The 20761-nt window shown below is 48.5% G+C and overlaps 1 protein-coding gene across 5 annotated transcripts in view; it reads right to left on the bottom strand.

The window, feature by feature from the left end:
- Positions 1 to 20761, bottom strand: part of LOC119461663 (fatty-acid amide hydrolase 2-A) — a 117365-nt gene that overhangs the window by 71048 nt on the left and 25556 nt on the right. For 2 of the 5 annotated variants that reach the window (XM_037723035.2, XM_049671852.1), the window contains exon 2: positions 6428 to 6726. The exons of 2 other annotated variants lie outside the window; for them this stretch is intronic. In XM_037723035.2, the coding sequence (XP_037578963.2) occupies positions 6428 to 6691 (264 nt within the window). In that variant the 5' untranslated portion in view covers positions 6692 to 6726. Of the gene's footprint in view, positions 1 to 6427; positions 6727 to 7540; positions 8211 to 20761 lie in introns of those variants that run through there. One more of the 5 variants, XM_049671853.1, reaches the window with a different exon arrangement.

The raw sequence follows: 20761 nt of genomic DNA, 5'->3' as shown, positions 1-20761 counted from the left end.
CACTTCTAGTTGGAATTTTGCTGGAGAAGTAACTTCAGATCCGTGAAGTGCACTAAGACGTGTTGGGAATTAAGACCATTCCTCGGTCTATCGATGGATGGTAGGCCTGCTTAAAAGCTCTCGTCCAGTTGTCTGTCCCTAAGTGTTTCCCATATCGTAAGCGCTGGATTTTGTGACGAGCAATTCACATAATTTACTCGTCTTGTGCGTGTCACAACTGTGTGGTGTCAAGGAAAGATTCGAACGGCTATTCGCGCGCACGTTTTTACCTGCCGAGAAAGGACTCTTTCGAAAACGGCCTTGCCGTAAATAAAACACAACGGAAGCACGTACTACTGTCGCCGCGACCATAAATGTTACGAAGCCGATAAGCCATAAAATTCATATTAGATATGCCTTTGGGCAAGGGAAAGCGCGCTGAATATATCGTGAAATCAAACTTTGCCTCGAAGGCCGCCCCGGCAACGTTCCTCGCTCTCTGCTCGCCCTACGGTTTCAATGACTTCTTTGTGTAAGCACAAAAGACTCGTTGCGAGTCCTTTGGGACGTCGAAGCCTGCGTAACACGTGGAACGCCACAAAGTTAAAGATATACACTTGAAACGTGTATCGAAGATGTCTACTAAGCGCAGCATCTTTATTGCAATATCAATAATTGACAAATGTACAACGTCGTGTATAAGCTTTGCGCAGCTGCTAATGAAATTCTCCTGAATGAAATATACTCAGCAAATAGAAATGTTCACGAGGAAGGTTTCACTCGTTTCGGGGAAGCGGGCCTCGAGTATAGCGTCTCACCAGGGCTGCCTTCCACATTAGAGCCCAGAGCTCTCGGCGCGTTTATGTCATGAACCACGCCCCCCCCCCCCCCCCTTTCTTTTTTTTTTCTTCTTTTTTCTTCTTCGTTTATTACGGCGCGGCACATTTCCGACGGCGGTTATGTGCTCTCTACGCGCTCTTCAGTTTCACGAAAGTATCCGTGTTTCCGTTTCGGCTGTCTATTTGTCCTCCGATGTTGCCGGCGGGACCTGTGACGTCACATTTAATGGCAAGTAGATTGCCTGCCCTTCGACAAAATGGCGCGCGGGCTTTCATTTGAATATTCAGATGTTCTCGCCGCATACACAGGCGCAATATTTTGCATACGCGATCGTCACCGGGTGACTTTCGCACTGGCATCTCTTGTTTAACAATGTCCAAACGTGGAGATGGACCAGTTAGATGCTTGTAAAGCAACCAAGTAACGGGGTGTGGTGAACCTGGTTTCAAATATTGGGAACTGCGTATAGGTGACATACAACTTCGCTGTTCGCATCCCTTTAGTGTCAGCGTTTGTGCACGACGACAGCGCTACCGGTCTCATTTTAAGCCAGTTAGTTAATGCATTCAAAATAGAACAATTTATTAACACTATATTCTCACCACAACTATAAGGCGAAAACCTCTTGGGTCGAAAAATTGTTTGTCCGGTGTTATGACACCAAAATTCATGGTGCCACCATGACACACAGTGCCTCCATGGTGCCACCGTGGGTTCGAGTGCCTTAATTAACTCTACCTTGATTAAGGTAGAGTTAATTAGAGCACTCGAACCCACGACCTTTGGCGGGAGCAGAACCAACTCTGGTAGAAAAAAAGCAATTAATAGGAAGTAGCAACGCAATCGAATGAGAGTGCCAAAGTAATTTAATGAATGTATCGTGAGCGCGTAGGCTTTCGCCTTCATCCTCATTAGTGTATGCTAAAGCGACTGTCAACATTTTTATGTCTTTTGACTGATCAAAGTTTTAAGAATATGATTAAAATTTCATCCACTAGTATTCGCGCATCCGGAATGCACACTACATCTAGTTTAAGCGATGAATGTGTTATTTTTTTTTTTCTCGTTCTTGTTTTACGCGTATACAACAAACGCGCGCCTAACGAACGATGCGTATAAATACAAACGTCTCAACATGCGAATACCACACGCAGGCCTAGCAAATATTCCTGCGTACGGCGCGGCTCGCAATGAGTGGGTTTGGCAGCAGGCTCTCCAAGTCTGCCATTGAAAAAGACTCAAAGCCCTTCCCCTGTCAAGAAAATGGGGGTAAGCGAAGCTTGTGGCGAGACGGCGCTGTCGCAGGTGTTCCGCTTCGTTTGCCCTTAACTCAGGGTCGGCGGTTCTTCGCTGACGTTTCGCCTGGGCTTCGGAAGCTCTCACGCTAGAATCGGACGACAAGCTTCACTTACCCCCATTTTCTGGACAGCGTAAGGGCTGGGGATTTTGTCTCTTTGGGCCCCACGTGTGACAAGGGTAGTTCAAGGGCGCGTTACAGGTCCCCGAGCCCACAGGGGTATGTGCCATTGACCTTGGACCCTTTCTACATTGTCACCAGGATCGGCCCACATGACAGGGCCCGGTATGTGCCAATGAGCTTGGACCCTTTCTGCACTTTCACCAGGATCGGCCCACTTTTCAGCGTGACACCACCAACCACCACCGCCGACACTTGTGAGCCTATATAGCTTCGCTTAAAAAATAGAGCCACCAAATAGAGTGAACAGCACCAAACCTCTTTGAACCAAGGCTGCAACAGTAATTAGTAAAGAGTACATCGCCACAGTTCTTTGAGAGGTCACTGTTCCGGAAACATCGCAGCTGGAGCTGTTTGCGTTCGCTTCGGGTCACGCGTGACAGCTACGCCAAGTGGATGATCCTGATAATTGGCTTTCCTAACCGCGGAAAACGTTTAGAGGACGACTCCATGCGTGTCGACGTACGCGGGGCCTTGTCTATTGTCTTCTCTGGCGTCGACCTCGCTTCGAACTTACAGATGTCCCAAGACTCGTGCTGAACTGGACTGCGAAGTCTTAAGAGAAAGCTTTAACTTGGGAACTTTTGATGGCGTACAGCACAGCTCACTGCCCCAACTGTCCGGAGATAAGGGCAGATACAGAACACATCCTGTACTCATGTAACACTGCCATTACGTCTCCTTATTTCCCTTACCCTCCCCTTTCTTCCTGGAGGGCTTGGCTTCACTCGGACTCGGTGGATCATCAGTGGGCCTTAGCGGATCAAGCGCTATTCTTTACTGGGCCTTAATGCTGGCCTTAAAGGTTTTTCCTCCTCCTTAAATTCGGGGCCAACTCCGATGCCAGCTATTCAAATACATATAAAACGCAGAAATTAATTTATTTGTTGCATTTGAAAGAGAATGTTAAATTCTAGTGAATGAAGGAAGCAGAATTTTGATTTAGAGCACCTATACATTTTCGTGTGAGTGATTTTGCTTCTTTAAATAGAACATTTCTGCCCAAAAGAAAGCCATTGCTTGTGTTAATTGTCCCTAAAATTAGGTTAACCACAAAAATCCCGATCTTTGGACTGGCGCGCAAAAAAACGCCGATTTCTCCCCGGTTTTCGTACCCGACAACAAAACCTTGATTTCTCTTTAAAAAATAGCGCCATATTTTTACCCCCCGAATTTAAATAACTTTAAAGCTTGAAAAGAAGGACCCTATGTATAATACATCAATTTTGTCCGCTTTAGTTGTGTTATTAGATGTGCTTTACATATTTGATAGGATTTTTAATTGCCGAGTTCACAGCTCTAAACATGATACTTTCGTGATTTTTTTTTAGAACCTGCAATCCTCAACAATTTTTATTTTAACAATCTTCGGCGTAATCCAGAAAGCGCTTCCGTCACTAGATTTTACATCATTTAAATGCAACAAACCTCATCAAAATCGGAGCCTTTGGTTGGCAAGGACACCGATTTCTTAGTTACCATGTATTTAGATAGGACCCACCGAGCAAGCTTCCTCTTAATGAAGTCACATTCCTTAGAAGTGCCTCGGTATTTATGAAGGAGTCTAGCGACAGTGGCCACAGGGGCCGCTGAATTCTTGCACGCACAAGAGTTACTGTATATGCTCCCCTTGGGGAGCAGAGTTGCGCATCTGATGGAACTCGCCGCTCGCGCCCCTATTCGCCAAATCTGGTCACATGAGCAAAAAGCATCCTTGTGAGGGAAAGCCAACTTCTCGGGTGCGCTTGCACCATAGAGTTTCTATGGCCTGCACTGCTGCCCGCGGCGCCACCGTCGTCGCGAGCCTCTGTGCGCTGCCGCCCGCCGCGCCACCTGGCCTTCGCGGAATGAAGGAGCAAGCACACTCGGCAGCTGAGCCGCACTATATCCTGTACTCAAGAGGAGTGGCTTCTCTCCTTAACACGGATGCCTCGGCGAGCAAGATGGCGGACCTATGCGCAGCTCTGCTCCCGTAGGGAGCGCATACAGTAACTCTAGCACGCACCGCCCCAATTTTGACTCTGCAACTCGAGATAACGGAGGTACCCATCATCTTGACAAAATACAGACGATGGGGAAGAGCTGGTGGCGCCACGCCCATACATCACCACATTTCTGGCACACGCTACTAAGATGTTGCGCTAAAGATGCGGTTCGTTAGAAATATCCATTATTCGTAAAGAAACAAATCTGTGTGTCGTTCTAGCACGGCGTCACACGCACGTTTAGCAAACGTCATTTCCGAAGCTGCATGCCATGCAGTCACGTGCTAAGAGCATAAACGAACGGGCGTCACGTTTCGACAGACAAGCAGTGTGTGAGTGTGGCTCGGTTGAAAATAGAACGCTACTGCGGCTTTGTAAAATAACTATCAGTGCTTACTGGATCAGACTGAAGGCAGATAGAGAACGTCACGATAGCAGTTCAGTCCCACATACATGTGTATGTTGTAGCCGTAGCACTTCGCAGAACAATCGGTGTTGATTACATGGACCATGCACTTAGAAATCGCGTGTCAACTGCGAATGCCTGCAGTTTTTGTTTCGCGGTATTGATTCGATTAGCATTCTCCAGGACGTTCACGCACTGTAGGGAACTATCTGTCTGTGCCTTTAACTGTTTTCCCGCAAACTTGGCATTAGCATTCTGGGTAGGCCGTGTGCAAACGGGTACAGCATGGACATGCTCTGCTGTGCGAGCAGGTTTCCAAGGCAACCATTGGACCAATTTGAGCCACTAGGTAAGTGTCACTGGCCACGTGCCATTCTCCAATGAGTTTCTTTCACAAGAAAGTTAAATAGTAATGAATGCTTATTTATTACTGAGTTAACTGTTTGAGTGAATAAGACTTGAGTGCTTGACAACGTGCCACTGGACAACGGGTGAGGCGATATCACAGCGCGTCCCGAACACGCCGATATGTAACGCGGGAATACAAGCAAATTCACGGCTCTTCCTGCCCTTCAGAAATTGAGGGTGGGTGAATACGTCCGCTATATTATTCTGATTGGCTAATTATTGAATCACAAGCAAGCACCAGAAAGGAGGGGACGAACGTCAATAAACACATACACTGCGTGATGTGCACAAGTCGTTCGAGTTATCGTCCCAAACGTATTTGCGCTGCTATTTCGTGATTCAGAGTGACCGAGTGACGATCTTGTTTGGCCGAACTTGCGACCACAGAGATAAACTACCCTATAATCACAGCGAAAGCAGCGGGAACGTTTGTTGATCTTCGAATCTAATCATACGAGGTAAATGCGTAACCTATCTTTACACGCATCACCGTACATTCTATTGTAACTCGTGCGAACGTATATTCGAGAATGTTAGATTATTGACCACACCTGATTATTGAGCAGTCCAATCAAACCCGCATACTTTACTTTATAAGGCTTCGTCGATTGAATTTTAAAAAATTGCCCGTGCAATATGGGTCACAACTTAACTTCTTGAACTTGATTACTCAAGAACACGGACTAATCTTCTACGAGAAACCAAAATGCATAATCGGCAATTGCAATAATTGCTGCTAATAAAGGTTTTAACCAAACACTTTGCGGCATATATTGCAATTTACGAATTGTAGCCGGTGGATTCATAAATCATATCCAGTTGGAACTAATTATAAGCATGACAGTCGATATATGCGTTCCCAAAGTGTGCGATGATATCCATTGGTGTTGCAGTCATTTTTGAGCTTCTCTGCATAAAAAAGACGTTTTGTTTAAAAAATTAAAAAAAAAGTGTAACAACGGTGCACATTTACCGCAAGTATCCCCGCGCGTATCTCTAGAATGGTGCTTGTCTTAAAATTCGTTCCAAATGGACGTACCTTGTGAAATCCCTGGCTTCAATTCGTAAATTGCAATTTGTGTCCTAAAGTAACTAGCTGAAAATCTGACTAGCGACTTTATCTATTTAGCCAATGTCTTCATCTTTTTACTTGTTTTGTCCGCCTCTTTGAGTGGTGCCGCTCAATGAGTACATTTTTGCTACATGCTACGGGCAATTTTAGCATTTTTCTGCTAAAGATTAAAAAAAGACACACACTGTAGGCGCGTCTCAATCCAACGAAAACGAGCACCGGCAGAAAGTAAAATGTCACAGTCACTTTCGCGAACCCACCTTCCCGGTGGCGATAAGGCGCGCCAGTTCTGAGGCGGGCTTCAAGAGCAGCGGCTCGGTGACGGGAGGCAGCGCGCCGCGACCCGGTTCACGGCGACACGCGTGCACGGCGCCGCAGGTCGCGTCCACCAGCACGTCCACCAGGCGCCGCATCAGTCCGCCCAGCCAGGCACGCCAGGCGCAGCCCAAGGCCGGACCCACCACGTCGACGGTCATCTTCGCCCGTTCCGGCGGCGAAGCTGTCGCGGTGACCTCTTCGGCCATCTCACCTGTTCTGCCGATTCAGCTCAGGACAGGCACTGCGAGGCAACGAGACACCGCTGGTCTCAACGTCAAACGTATAATGCAGAGATAACAACATACATGTATATGAAGGTTCGGAGGCTTACTTAGTGAAGCGTGTAAAGCGAAAGGAGTTATATCTAAGTGCGGCTCGCCATGGAAGCTTCACAAGGGAAACTCATAGCGAGTTAAGTGTCTCTGTGATGTTGTTAGCACGTGGCCGGACAAAGTCATCCAACGACGTCACCTCTTCAGGCCAATACTTGTCCGGGAGTGTCTTCAGCCCTTCGCATTCGCATACGGCGCGCGTTGCCTGAGCGTATAAAACCAGCGTATCAGACGAAGACGTAAGAATGATCGGGAGCGCAAAGGCCAATCCGGTCTAGCGGGAGTGTCACTGCAACTCCGCTGTCACATCGGTCAAGTGTCTATACCTTTCCTTCCGTTTTCGTCTGGGATGGACGTGCACTATCTCTCCTAACTCATACAAACGTTTTGCGTTACTATAGCACTTGCCATACTATGAACTTCGTGTAACTAAATGGAAGCAAACAGCCGTCAGAATAGCTTTCCTATCTCTATATATCTCTTGTTCCCAGTTGAGGGATCTCTGGTGACAGTGTGCCACTTCAAAAACGAACGCATTGGCACACTATGGGAAAAAAAGAGCTAGTATACCTTTGCCAAAGGAATATTCGCCGCTATTACTTTGCAGTATGGAAGAGTTCGTAGGTAGTTATGTCTAACGGACACTCTAACAGAAACTGGCACAGAACTGCCGAAAACAAGACAAAAAGTAAAATTAGTTTATTAAGGCTCGTGGCGACTTACCGCAGTTGCTGGAGCATCGGCGACTCGTCACAGAATGTCTCGTCAATAAGGGCAAGCACGTCGCGTCACCACATCGAGATCACGCGCAAAAATCATCCACTCGAGCCCGATTCCAGAGCACCGGTCCCCTTGAGCCCTCCGAAGGCGAGTTGTGAGGCTTTCAAGTAGGCCGTGTCACGTCGCCACGGATGCGAAGTACAATGGACCCCCGCCACAGCACGTTAATTGTCCGGTAGAGGTTGCCGGAAGCAGCGACGAACGCTGTGCTTCCAAGGGCACAAGTCGTCGCGCCTTGTCCGGTGCCTTCGCGCCTGAAGATCCTGCCGAGCAGACCGTGTCCGCCGTCAAAAACCACGTGAGCGCTTCCCGACGAAGTTTCTCGTCCACAAGTCCCAAAGCCCTCGGCAAGACTTGAGTCACAAAACACGCATCCGAAGCACTGCAGACGTCGTCGTTCCACTGCGTCCCCCACGTTGCGTGTCGAGTAGTCCGTTGCCTCCGCACACGATAACGTACACTCACGTGCACTCCACGAACGAGGCGACCGTTTCTTCGCGGGTGTCTCGGCAGAGTCGGCCCGCAAAGTCCGCGTCCTCGGAACCAGGCGAGCGACTGGGCGCCGATCTTATCCGCGGTCGTCTCGGTTTGCCGTGGCGAGTCGCGTGGCGGCCGACGCCTTGTGCCGGCGCGGGTCATGCGCGCCGTGTGGGCCGCGCCAGCAGGAAAGAGAAGAAAACGTTAACGGGAGCAGCGCGGGCTTCCTTCAAGTTGTGCGGCGGGGGGGGGGGGCCGGTCAGCACGAGGAAGCATCGCCTCCTCCTCGGCTGGCGCCACCGCGTGAGACTCGCGCAAAGCTGGTGCATGCCACTTGATTGTTTACTGAGGCTCCACAGCGGGGGGAGGGAGAGGTCATTACACCATCTGGGCGCCGAGCTATTTCGTAACCAACTTCACGGGCGGGCAACACTGCGTTACGAAATATGTAAACCGGGAGGAGCTTAATGAGTGCCTCAGTTACTTCTTTCGAGAAAACCTGTAAACAAAGCAAAGGGGGAAGAGGAGGGGGGGGGGGGGGGCATAAGATTTCTGTGTGTTGCCTGAAGTTCTGTGGGTCCGTTTTCACAAAGTTTTTCGTTCTTAAGTTCTCTTTGTCATTGACCGGCCTCTACCGCTAATGATATGCCCCGCATCAGGGCTGGATGTAATTTCCTCTTACGATAAAATATAGGGTACTTACTTTTTGTGAATACAGGTCCTGCTGTCCGAGACCGAAATGAAAAATGAACAGCTATTAGCGTGCTTCGCTGCAAATGACTCCGAAGTGAGTGAGCGTGCTGATGCCACTTCAGTACATGGCAGAGAGGCCACTGTTGTCGTCACAGCACTACCGCGGTAGTGTAGTTTTCGCCAACTTTGGTGGGTTTTCGCAATGCACTGCAGTCGGGCGCGCTCTCACCATGCTTTTACACAGTGCTCAGCGATTGAAACGCGATACTCGGAGCGCGTGGGTGACGAAACTTTTCTTGAGCCACCGGTGGGCGCCGGGGACACCGATCTGATGGATTATTGTATCAAATGGAAGCAAGTGCCCTTGTAATGCGTTGTGACTATATTCGGGCCCCTTAGCATTCCCCGGCGGCGCAAAATCACTTAGCATTCCCCGGGGGCGCAAAACGTGGCGTGAGATCTAAGCATTGCGTTTCTATTGCTGAGCACTGCACATGACATGAGTTAATGTTACTGCAAACATGAGGGGATAAAATTAGTTCAAGTGTTTCTGTCCAGTCTAGGTTAGGCGCAGTGCGGATCTCATTTTCGTCCCCATAAGCACCGATAAAAGTCAAAAGAAACATTCTCAGAGTGATTTGACCCTACGCCGCTACTACCACGAGGGGAAGTGCGCGGCTGCAGCACATTGTCAGGCAGTCTCTTCTGCCTTTAGCCGTACCTTCCCCTGACCTGTATTGTGTCGGAAACAATAAAATGAATGAATGAATGAATGAATGAATGAATGAATGAATGAATGAATGAATGAATGAATGAATGAATGAATGAATGAATGAATGAATGAATGATCTATAGTGTCTCTGTACATCGTCCCACGTGTACTCAGTACTCATTCTCTCCCTATTTTACTCTTTCTATTCCCCCTTTCCCTCACCGCTAGTGCAGGGTAGCAAACCGGACGTTCTTCTGGTTGACCTCCCTGTCTTTCCTCTCCTTGCTCTCTCTCTCTCTCTCCCTTCACGACAGAGTCATTGAAGGCACACTAATGTTTCATCAGCTTTCTGAATGAGGTCGTCAACACAACGAAGTCACCACCACACTTAGTCATCAATCATTATCATCATCACCATCATATTGTCACGTGGTAGCAACGGTCAAGAACACAGTACCAAAGCTGTGAATGACGAAACGGACTTTTTATTGGGCGAACCTATTCCCACAAATGAAAGTGACACTCAAAGCACAACGATAGCGGCGAACACTGTCGGCGATTGTCGAAAATGTGATCAGCGGGTCAGGCGCGTTGGCTTTTATACATGAGGTATCGAAGGTTTCAGAGTAATCGCTGGTGCCCGCGTGTCTTCCAGAAAGTACTATACAATTCGCGTCGCGCATGCAATTAGATTACACAATGATCGGTGACAGCAACGGATAGATCCATCGATAACATTCGAGAAACTTCCGATACAGGCAGGCGCGTCCTGCGCGAGTGATAATGTTTAGCATTTGTTAGCCGGTCAAAAGCGGTCATCCAAAAAAGAAACAAGCACACGTGTCAATATTCTGAATGGTGGAAATAAATGCGAAGTTTTCCTTTACGTCATCCCTTATCGATTAGTGCACAGCTTTTGGACGCAAACCACCAAGTTTTATCCCTCAACACAGATACGGGAAGATAGGATAGGTGCTCCGTTAAAATCTGTCGCACGGAGCTGGAGAACAAAACTATAAACATGACAAGTGCTTAATGTTAATATATGACGCATAAATTATGCGTCAAGGAACTGTCTACCACTCAGAACATGTCTTTGGATTGTGGTAGGAGTTAGAAGATTCTGTGCCTCATTGACGGAAACGAGCATGGTTTTAGTCCATAAAGAGGAATTATATATTTAATTTGGCTCGAAAAGTGGCCCAAAAATTACTTGTGACGTCGCTCGACCGTGAAACAGCGTAAAACTAAAGTGTGTACCATCACGTGACCTAAAACCCGCGCAGGAGTGTTTTCCTTTGATATATTGACGTATTGCTTAAAATTCTATATTATGTGCTTCAGCTAACTCTTCCTTTGCGTCACAGGGTAATTTCTTTGTTTATTTCCATTGGCGCTTGTTGAAAACTGGCGGTGCATTCGTGCAGACAGAGCAGTGCGTCAGTGGGTTTTTAGGTGTGCCGTCTTGACATAGTGATGCACAAAAGTGCGAGCGAGTTGCGGGAGTCGTGTTAGGGTCGCCGTCTTATACAGGTTGTAGAAAATGCTTTGCCCTTTTAAGGCGTGCCCAACAACACCAGTGTAGGCATCCATTACCACAATATGCCTGTTATAGATCATTGCACATCAGGCTTGGATTTCGTCAGCAGTGCCTACAAAAAGTCACGGACTACAAAGACTGCGCCTGTAGGCAACACGTGATAATATAGATTACCAAGAAAAACGAACCTAATGACTTATGCAAGCAATTACGTGATGATGATGGCCATTATTGTCATTATTTGCGTATTTGACACTAACCAACCATTCCTGCGGAATACCTACGCACTTACGATTTCTCACTTTCACCAGACCAACCGGAGCAATCGTCAATACCACCTGCCCTCTTTGATGCATCGCTGTATGCCAACTGGACTCCGCCGAAGAGAGGCCACTATGCTTTATCGCTTCTGGCTAAGGGTGGCATTCACTAAATCTTATTCATTTCTGACTGGAATGGCCGACAACGCTCTTTGGAATGCCTGTCTTTGCGAGGAGACGCTTGAACACATTCTATGCGACTGTCCTGAATATAATGTTCAGAGACAGTCCCTGGCGTCCGTTCTAGCGCACCTTGACAACAGACCAATGTCAGTTGAATTGATTCTCGCATGTCGTCGACAGAAGACATCGCAGCTGAAGGCGACGAAGGGACTACTTAGGTTTTTAAAAGAAACGGGCTTGGGCAAGCGCCTGTGACAGTGATGTCACGTACCACGCAAAAGTGACGGACTGTGACTGAGGATGTGTGTGCTGTGCTGTGTGCTCTCTCTCTCCTCCCCATCTTTCATTCTCCCTCATCCCGCTCCCATGTGTAGGGTAGCAAACCGGTTGCGCTGAACTGGTTAACCTCCCTGCCTTTCCTTCTCCAGTCTTCCTTCTTTACTTTTACCAGCACGGCGATGCTATCGCGTTCAGTAATCAGTACTGCGGGCGTCCGTACATAATTTTAAGAAGAGACTACGCAGATAAAATATCTGTTTTAAATATTTGTACGCGTTGTCAAAAAGAGAGAAAGATAAATGAAATGCGAAAGGAAGGGAGGTTAACCGGAATATAGATATCCAGTTTGCTACCCTTCTCTCCGGAAGGGTTACGTAAGGGGAGACAGAAAGATCAATAAAAAATGCACACACATAGAAGAATAGGGGAGGTGAAAAAGACAAAAGAAAAAATGTCACAGTTTCACCCTAAGGGCGAAGCAATGAATGCGATAGCAACACAGCAATGTCATACGAAGTAAGGTGAGTGGCTTTGGTAGCAATATGAATTGTAGTAAACATGAGCTGATTAAGTAAGCAGGTGTGTTGCGGCGTAAGTAGACCGACATGAAGAGAGACTCGATGACCACGAGAAGGCGCGTGTGAAACGGTGGTGTTGATGAGAAGCGCTTCCCGTGGGCAACGCGTGCGAAGGGACACACCTGTAGCGCTGCACTGCCGATCCGGGCAGCATTGCATGTGTAGCGTGCGTTGGAAAATGTGGACCGACTATTACTAACTGAATGAACAAGCGTGGTGTGAGCGCGCACAAACAAACATGAAGAGATCACACTGAATGACTGCAGACAACGACTGTCAAAACGCTGGCAGCAAGCGCATACGCCGCAGCGGACGAAGGTATGTGCGGTCTATCGCTTCAACGGAAACTGAGCGGCGAATGCACAGCGCATACAAAGCTCAGAGCCGTGTGGAGATAAGAGACGGTGCGGGCCAGCGACGAGCGCGGTTGTTGGCAGAGTAGAAGTGCGCCCCCCCCCCCCCCCCCCCGCTCCATCCGGCGCTCGCTTCCCGCTTCCTTGCTTGCGCGTGCGAGATTAAGTGCGTTCGCTCTCCGTGATAGCGTGCGTCCCCGCACGCTTCCGCTCGGGCATACGGCGCACGGCGAAGATTTTATCTATACGGAACCTCACGGCGACGGCGACGGCAGAAATCCAGTTGAAGTGTCCATATAATTGCTATCGCAATAAAACACAAAGGAACGCAGGAGTCCTCCGTTCAAACAGGTCGCTTGACCGTAGGAACTTCAGTAGCGCCTTCGTGGCATTCTGGTGTGACGACCGCATCGGCCGTTAAGATCGTCTGCTCAGAAAACGGCTGGTCATCGAGGCGTGCCAACGCCGCCCATACTCCAAGCCACAGTCAGCAGACAACAGTGGTCTTACTTCTGGATAGCCACCCCCCCCCCCACTCCAAAAAAAAAACACGCACTTTTAGACACTTCGATTGGAGGGCATTCTGTTGCGCTGCAAAATGAATTAAGATGTGCGTGGAAAATGGCAGACAGTCCCTTCAAGGCATAGCGCCGAATTGAAAACACATTTTTTTAAGAAAGTCAACTTTTGTGCTTTGCCTAATTAGATGTGTGATTTAATAAAATACATTTTACAACAGTAATTATGTTCCGGTGCTGTCTCTTCGGAAAGATATAGCCGAAACGTGCGATCACACGCGATCTCCGTAAAACTGAAATTCAAGTATCGGTTACATGCGTAGCAAAAAAAATTCTAGAATTTTGTTGCTAGACTGAGGCTTTCGCCTTAAGGTCTCTTATACGCGTAGTTAAAGGGACTCCTGACGACTCGTGACATGAATGTCATGACATGCGTGTCATGTAGTTCATGAAACAACGCCTACGTCTTGATGTTCTCATGGTCGTTTCGTTTTCTTGCTAGGCTCCCCGCACACTGTTTTTCTATTGCGATAGCAATTATATGGACACTTCAACCGGATTTCTGCCGTCGGCGTCGCCGTCGCCGTGAGGTTCCGTATAGATAAAATCTTCGCCGCGCGCCGTATGCCCGAGCGGAAGCGTGCGGGGGCGCGTGCTATCACGGAGAGCGAACGCACTCAATCTCCCACGGGCAAGCAAAGAAGTGGGAAGCCAGCGCTGGAGGGAGCGGGAGGGGGGGGGGGGGGCAATTCTACTCTGCCAACAGCCGCGCTCGTCGCTCGCCCGCACCGTCTCTTATCTCCACACGGTATGCGCTCTGCATTCACCGCTCAGTTTCCGTTGACGCGATAGACCGCACGTACCTCGCCCGTTGCGGCGTATGCGCTTGCTGCCAGCGTTTTGACAGTCGTTGTCTGCAGTCATTCAGTGGGATCTATTCATGTTTGTGCGCGCTCACACCACGCTTGTTCATTCAGTTAGTAATAGTCGGGCCACATTTTCCAACGCACGCTACACATGCGATGCTGCCCAGATCGGCAGTGCAGCGCTACAGGTGTGTCCCTTCGCACGCGCTGCCCACGGGAAGCGCTTCTCATCAACACCACCGTTTCACACGCGCCTTGTCTTGGTAATCGAGTCTCTCTTCATGTCGGTCTACTTAGGCCGCAGCACATCTGCTTACTTAATCAGCTCATGTTTACTACAATTCATATTGCTACCAAAGCCGCTCACCTTACTTCGTATGACATTGCTGTGTTGCTATCGCATTCATTGCTTCGCCCTTAGGGCGAAACTGTGACATTTTTTGTTGATTTTCTCAGTACGCTTTTTCGTAGTTCTTTCATATTCCAACAAACACAACTCTTTTGCTAATAAAGATTTATCAATGAAAAATTGAACTTATTTTTATGACATAATTATTCGTGCAATGAAGAAGAATAAATAAAATCGTAGGAGAAACTTTCATATGGCTGCTGTTACGGGCCGGGGTTTGGTAAACCTTCAGTAGCGTCAGCTTGGAGCTCGGACCAGGTTGAACATCGGAGAGGGTCCGGCCGGGAAGACGAGGCTACGTAAAAGCAAATAACACAAAGTTAATACATAGTTACGGGTGAGCAGCGTGCTCCAAATAAAACACACAAGAAACGTTCAGCGTGCATGCTCCTGCACGCTAGGGCAAAGCAAAAGTGTTCTCCACGTGGCAGCTTGCTGGCTTTCGTATACCGTCCATCACCCCGGCATTCTCCTTCTCTCGTGCTCCCACTGCAGAGGGCCTTGTTAGGACACGTCAGGGAAATAAACCAGACGAAGTAGTGAGGATAGGTGACAGCAGTGAGGGTTGGTTGCCGTAGCGGGGTTTGGTGGTCGTAGCCGGGTCAACGCCCTCAGCGGGGGTGAGTTGCCCTAAGCGGGGGTGAGCTGGTCGCAAGGCGGCATGGCAGGTTTCGCACATTCCTCGGACCGACGCGACGGACACGTCTGTTGATGTCGACGAGCGAGATCGTCAGGAACGCCGTTTCCCATGGGTTTGCACTTGTTCTGGGCGTGGCCGCTCAAAGTGAATCGTAACAGACTGCCCCGCCGCCGAAGGAGATCCCGATATGCAGGAGACGGCATCCGCTGGCCAGAGGGATGACGCCGGTCGGTGCTCGCAGTCGTCGTCGCTTGTCGCGCAGCCCTCTTGAACACGAAACACAGGGGGTGTTCCCCAACGTAGCTCAACGTTCCGGTCAGAGTCTAGGTGCCTGAGATGCTTTATCCAGGCGCATTCACCCGTGAACATCTCCGCTTCCACATAAGAGCTGTGAACTACGTCCATGGTAGCCGCGGAGTCGCGCAGTATGGGACATGGTTTCCCGTTTACCTCAAGGTCGCGCATATACGGTTCGAGCAGCTTCATGTTCTCGTCATTGCAACCAACCGATAAAAACACTGCCTTTGCCTAGTCACATTGCGCAGCAATGTGGCCTGGTTTGTGACAGTTGTGGCAAAAAAAAGGCTTTCCTCGCTTCCAATTTCTTTGCTGCTTTGCTTTAACTCCAGGGGTCCCTTCCGACCGGAAGTACTAGATTTTGAGGTACCCTCCATTACACTAATTCTCTTTTCGGGCTCTACCTTCGGCCTGCCGAACCTGAAATGGAGATCGCCTTTTCGACCGTCCCTGACTTCGCGAGCCCGACGCGTCACAAATTCCTCGGCTAGTTCAGCGGCTCTGGAGACCGTGCTAACTTCTGGCCTATCTTGAATCGAGTACCTCACGTTCTCAAGTAACCGGTTATAAAATTGTTCAAGTACAAAGCACTGAACAACCTTCGCGTGATCACCATAGGCTTTTTGTTCCTTGAGCCATTCCGATATATGTTTGACATAAGATTATATGCAAACTTTGTATAGGACTCATCCTTAGCCTCTTCCACTTCGCGGAACTTCTGCCGGAACGCTTCCGCTGACAGCCTATTCTTCATCAGCAAACTGGATTTTACCTTATCATAATCCCCAGCTTCCTCTCTGGTTAAGCCAGCCATTACGTCCGTTGCCTCGCCTAGTAACAGTGTGAGCAGTCGCTGTGGCCACGATTCGCGGGAGAACCCTTGCTTCTCGCCCGTCCTGTCGAAGTTCACTAGGATCAAACCAATGTCCTCTCCGAGCTTATAAGGCCGCATTAGCTCGGTCATCTTTAATGATACGCGCTCTTCTGCACTGTTTCCATCAATCATCTGCCCTGCTGCTCGAGCTCGTTCCATTTCAATCGCGAGTCCCTTCATTTCTATTGCATGTTCCCTTTCTTTCTGTTCTTTACGTTCCCGTTCTTCACGCTCTTCTGCCTGACTTTTTGCAGTCTCTCGCTTTCTAATGATCTCTAGGCATTCCGTAAGCTTATCATCCTCAGCCTCTAGAGCAAGAATAGCATCAATCAACTCCGGTTTTCGGAGTGTGTCAGTGACATCCAGACGCAGCTCCTTCGCTAGCTCCAACAACTCCCGCTTACGCAACGACTTCAAATTCATGGCTGTTTTCAGTCATGAAAACAACCATGACTATCAACTATCATGCCGCAGCCTAACTAGGCGACAACAATAGCTCGAATTACCCGTTCCGTTCTAACACTTCAACAAAACCTGGCAAAACTTAGCAGAGAAAGTCCCACCGTGACTCATCACCTTGCTGCCAAGAATCCGGCATACAATATCGCAAACGCGGCATTCAGAATTGCGACTTCGTAGACGAGGCTCGTAGATCTATATCTCACCGCTGGCCATCCAGTTGCTACAAGCCGGGGTTTGGTAAACCTTCAACAGCGTCTGCTTGGAGCTCTAACCAGGTTGACCATCGGAGAGGGTCCGACAGGGAAGACGAGGTGACGTAAAAATTATATCACAAGTTTAATACACAGTTACGGGTGAGTAGTATGCTCAAAAAAAAACATACAAGACACGTTCAGCTTGCATGCTGCTGCACGCTAGGGCAAAGCAAAAGTGTTCTCCACGTGACTGCTTTCTGGCTTTCTTATACCCTCCACCATCCGGTAATTCTCCCTCTCTCGTACCCCCACCGCTGAGGGCCTTGTTAGGGCACGTCAGGGCCGACAAGACGAAGTAGTGAGGGTGGATGACAGCAGTGAGGGTTGGTTGCCGTAGCGGGGGTTGGTGGTCGTAGCGTGGTGACGGTCTCCAAGCGGGGCTGAGTTGGCCCGAGCGGCCGTGAGCTGGTCGCAAGGCGGCACGGCAGGTTTCGCACATTCCTCGGACACACGCGATGGACACGTCTGTTCATGCTGACGAGCGCGATTGTTAGGCACGCCGTTTCCCATGCGTTAGCACTCGTTCTGGGCATGGTCGCTCAAAGTGAATCGTAACACTGCATTACATAGCAAAGCATATCTATCGGAAAAACATTTTATTATTTTATCATTACGCTGCCGACATTCGTTAGAAGTTACAAAGCTACAGCTTGACTATACCACGACGCGGTGGATCGAGGAGTTCATAACGAACAGATTTCAAGTAATCAATTTAAACAACTGCTTTTCTAACCGCACTAACGTCTCTTTGGGAGTTCATCAAGGGTACGTCCTCCGTCCACTGCTATTCTTAATTTACATCAATGACATCGCAGCTAATGTCAATTCACAAATACGACTCTTCGCAGATGACTGCGTCCTGTATAATGAAATAAGCTGCCCTGGCGACTTCACTGTGCTGCAGTCCGATTTAACAGAACTAACTGAATCGTGAGACACATGGTAAGTTGAAGTTAACATAGCAAAAAATAAACACGTAATATTCACTTCTATTACTCCACTTACCTCTGACATGTATAAAATACGCGGTATTCCTATCGACTCAGCATCTTCAATCAAGTACTTGGGTGTTCTCTTTACCTCCAATTTAAGCTATAATGCCCACATTGAACACATTAAGCATGTAAAAACCTTGGTTATCTCAAACGGCGCTTACACCTTGGGAACACAGATATGAGAGTTCACGCAAACAGTTATCTTATTAGGCCCTCTTTACAATATGCGCCCAAAATTTGGTATCCCCCTCACTCTAATCTCTCGAACCTACTCGAATCAATCCAAAATAAAGCTGCGCGATTCATCTTATCTTCATACTCTCGCTAACAAAGTGCGTCCGCCTTAAACAAATGACTCAGTCTTTCTTCTATTGATATGCGCAGGAATTGAACATGGTTGTCGTTCTTCCATAGTCTTTACCATAGCAACATTCCATTCGCCCATATCCTTCCCGCTCCTTACATGTCGACCCGCGCGTACCATGTTCATAAAGTAAAACCTATATTTGCCAGGACTCACGCGTATCAAAATTCGCCTCAAGCTTTATTTATTACCGAATGGAACTCGTTACCTTCAATCATTGTTTCGCTTACGGAATCACCCTTAAACGCCGCACTGCTAACCTTCTTAGAGTGTATGAACGTGTCATTACCCACATATGGTTGAATATTTACTTTAACAGTGTTTTCATGTGCTTAGTATTGTATACAATTTTTTTTTCCGTTTCATCTGATATTTCTGTAGGTTGTTTGCCTATTTTATTCGATTGTATACTGTTAAACATCTTCTGATGGGAACTGGTCATCTCCATCACGTTTTGAGTTCGGTTGTGTTTTTCACGCTACCAGATATTGTAGAAACTCCGTTTTTACGCACGAGCGCACATCACCCGCCTGTGAAATCGGCAAAGGTATGTTAAAAGCCGCGAAGCAAGCAAGATTCGGAGGAGGAAGGCACCTGGAGAGGGAGAAGAGAATCACGCGCCAGGGAAAGTACGAAGGAGCGCGAAGAGCGCGCGGCAAAGCAACGCGATTTAGAGGAAAGTCTCGAAGGCGTTGAGCGAAGCGGGGAAGGAGAAAAGAGGCGAAGCGTCGCGGAGGAGGAGGGTAGGTGAAGGCGCGCTGGGTGGACCTCCTCTGGCAGTTGCTACGGGTTCTGTGTGCGGAATCAACGTACCAGGTTACGTATACAGAAAACATATTGACACGTATACATGTTTATCTTTCACCGGTGGCCGCTTTCCACCGGCTAACAGATGTTAAACGTTATCGCTTGGCGCAGGACGCGCCTGTATCGGAAGTTTCTAGAATGTTATCGATGCTTCTTTCCGTTGCCTGTTTTCACCGACGCTTATGTTATCTGATTGTATGACCGACGCGAATTGTCGAGAACTTTCTGGAAGACACTGCGGGTGCCAGGGATTAATCAGGAACATTTGATGACTCATGTATAAAAGCCGGCGCGTTTCACCGCAGAGCAGATTTTCGACGACCGCCGACTGTGTTCCCCGCTTTCGTTGTGCTTTGAGTGTAGCTTGCTTTTGTGGGCACAGGTTCGCCCAATAAAGAATCAGTTTCGTCATACACAGTTTTACGACTGTTTACTTCAGCGTCACTACCACGTGACAATATCCCACGCAGAAGGGGGGCGCAGAGCTGCACGCCTATTGGCTCTCGCCGCAGGCCACTTCCGCCAGCATGGCGGCGCCCAGCGCAACGTTGGCTTCCGAGACTTGAGGTTACGCTGCCCCTTATTTATTTCATTCTTTTGGATCTCTCTTCATTGAGGACAATATGTGAGGAAGGGTGCGCCTAAGGACGGGAAAAGGCAGACCACTGTCACCTGCTGGACTTGTAGGCACAACTGTGGCTGCTGTTAAGGGATCGATGCTATTCCTAAATAAACGTATCACTGTTTTGATGATCCAAATATAATCTCACTATCAGGCAGGGAGCAGTCTACCTGACGAGCAATATTTTTTTTAATTTGGTGCGAGTGAAAGCGTGCGACGGTAAGCCGACGATGGCGTCTCCATCTCGATCGCGCAAGGGAGGGAAGCGGGGAGGAAGCGCGCTCTCTTCCCACCGGGGGGGGGGGGGGGGGGGGGGGGGGGGGGGGGGGGGGGGGGACGGGAGGGGTTCTTCTCCGGCGGCTTCTGCGTATTGCGCAGCCGCGCGAGGCCTATCTTGAAAGCTGTCTGCGATGCGTGTAGTCTAGGCGTCTCGGCGCACAAAGGGCCGATAGCTTAGTGTGCGCTATAGCTTGGATACGCTTGGGAGTCACCCGCGTTCACGGAGTGAAACGTCATTGTAATGTTTATCTATTATTTTTTCAGTTTTGTTCAGCTTTTCTTTGTTTCTGTTTGATGTTTAGATAATTTTTATTGTATCGAATGAAATTCATTTTCCAGTTCTCTTTTCTGGTTTTCTTTGTTTCTGTTTCACGTTTATATATTTTTTTTATTGTATCGAATGTCTTCCTAAAATATTTACATAGTACACATTCCACTTACTCTTGACCTTTTCCATCCCCCCCCCCCCTGTTTAATGCCCTAACGGGCGCTTTGTGTACTCAAATGGTACTCCGATCATATTATGGTACTCAGATCATAGACAACCAAATAGTTACACTCACGATGGACCAGCTCAACCTGGTCAACCGAGGGAGAAAGGCAGCTAAGGTAGCTGGACTCCTCGACTGAGGGGCACACCCACTGCACTGCGAAAAAGCTACCTATGCTTGCGTGCTCTTTTGTATAAGTTTATTCTCTCTA

The sequence above is a fragment of the Dermacentor silvarum genome, chromosome 8 (genome assembly GCF_013339745.2).
Source record: "Dermacentor silvarum isolate Dsil-2018 chromosome 8, BIME_Dsil_1.4, whole genome shotgun sequence".
NCBI classification, from domain to species: Eukaryota; Metazoa; Arthropoda; class Arachnida; order Ixodida; family Ixodidae; genus Dermacentor; species Dermacentor silvarum.
Note: the sequence above shows the minus strand (reverse complement) of the source record. Positions and strands in the feature narration are given on the sequence as shown.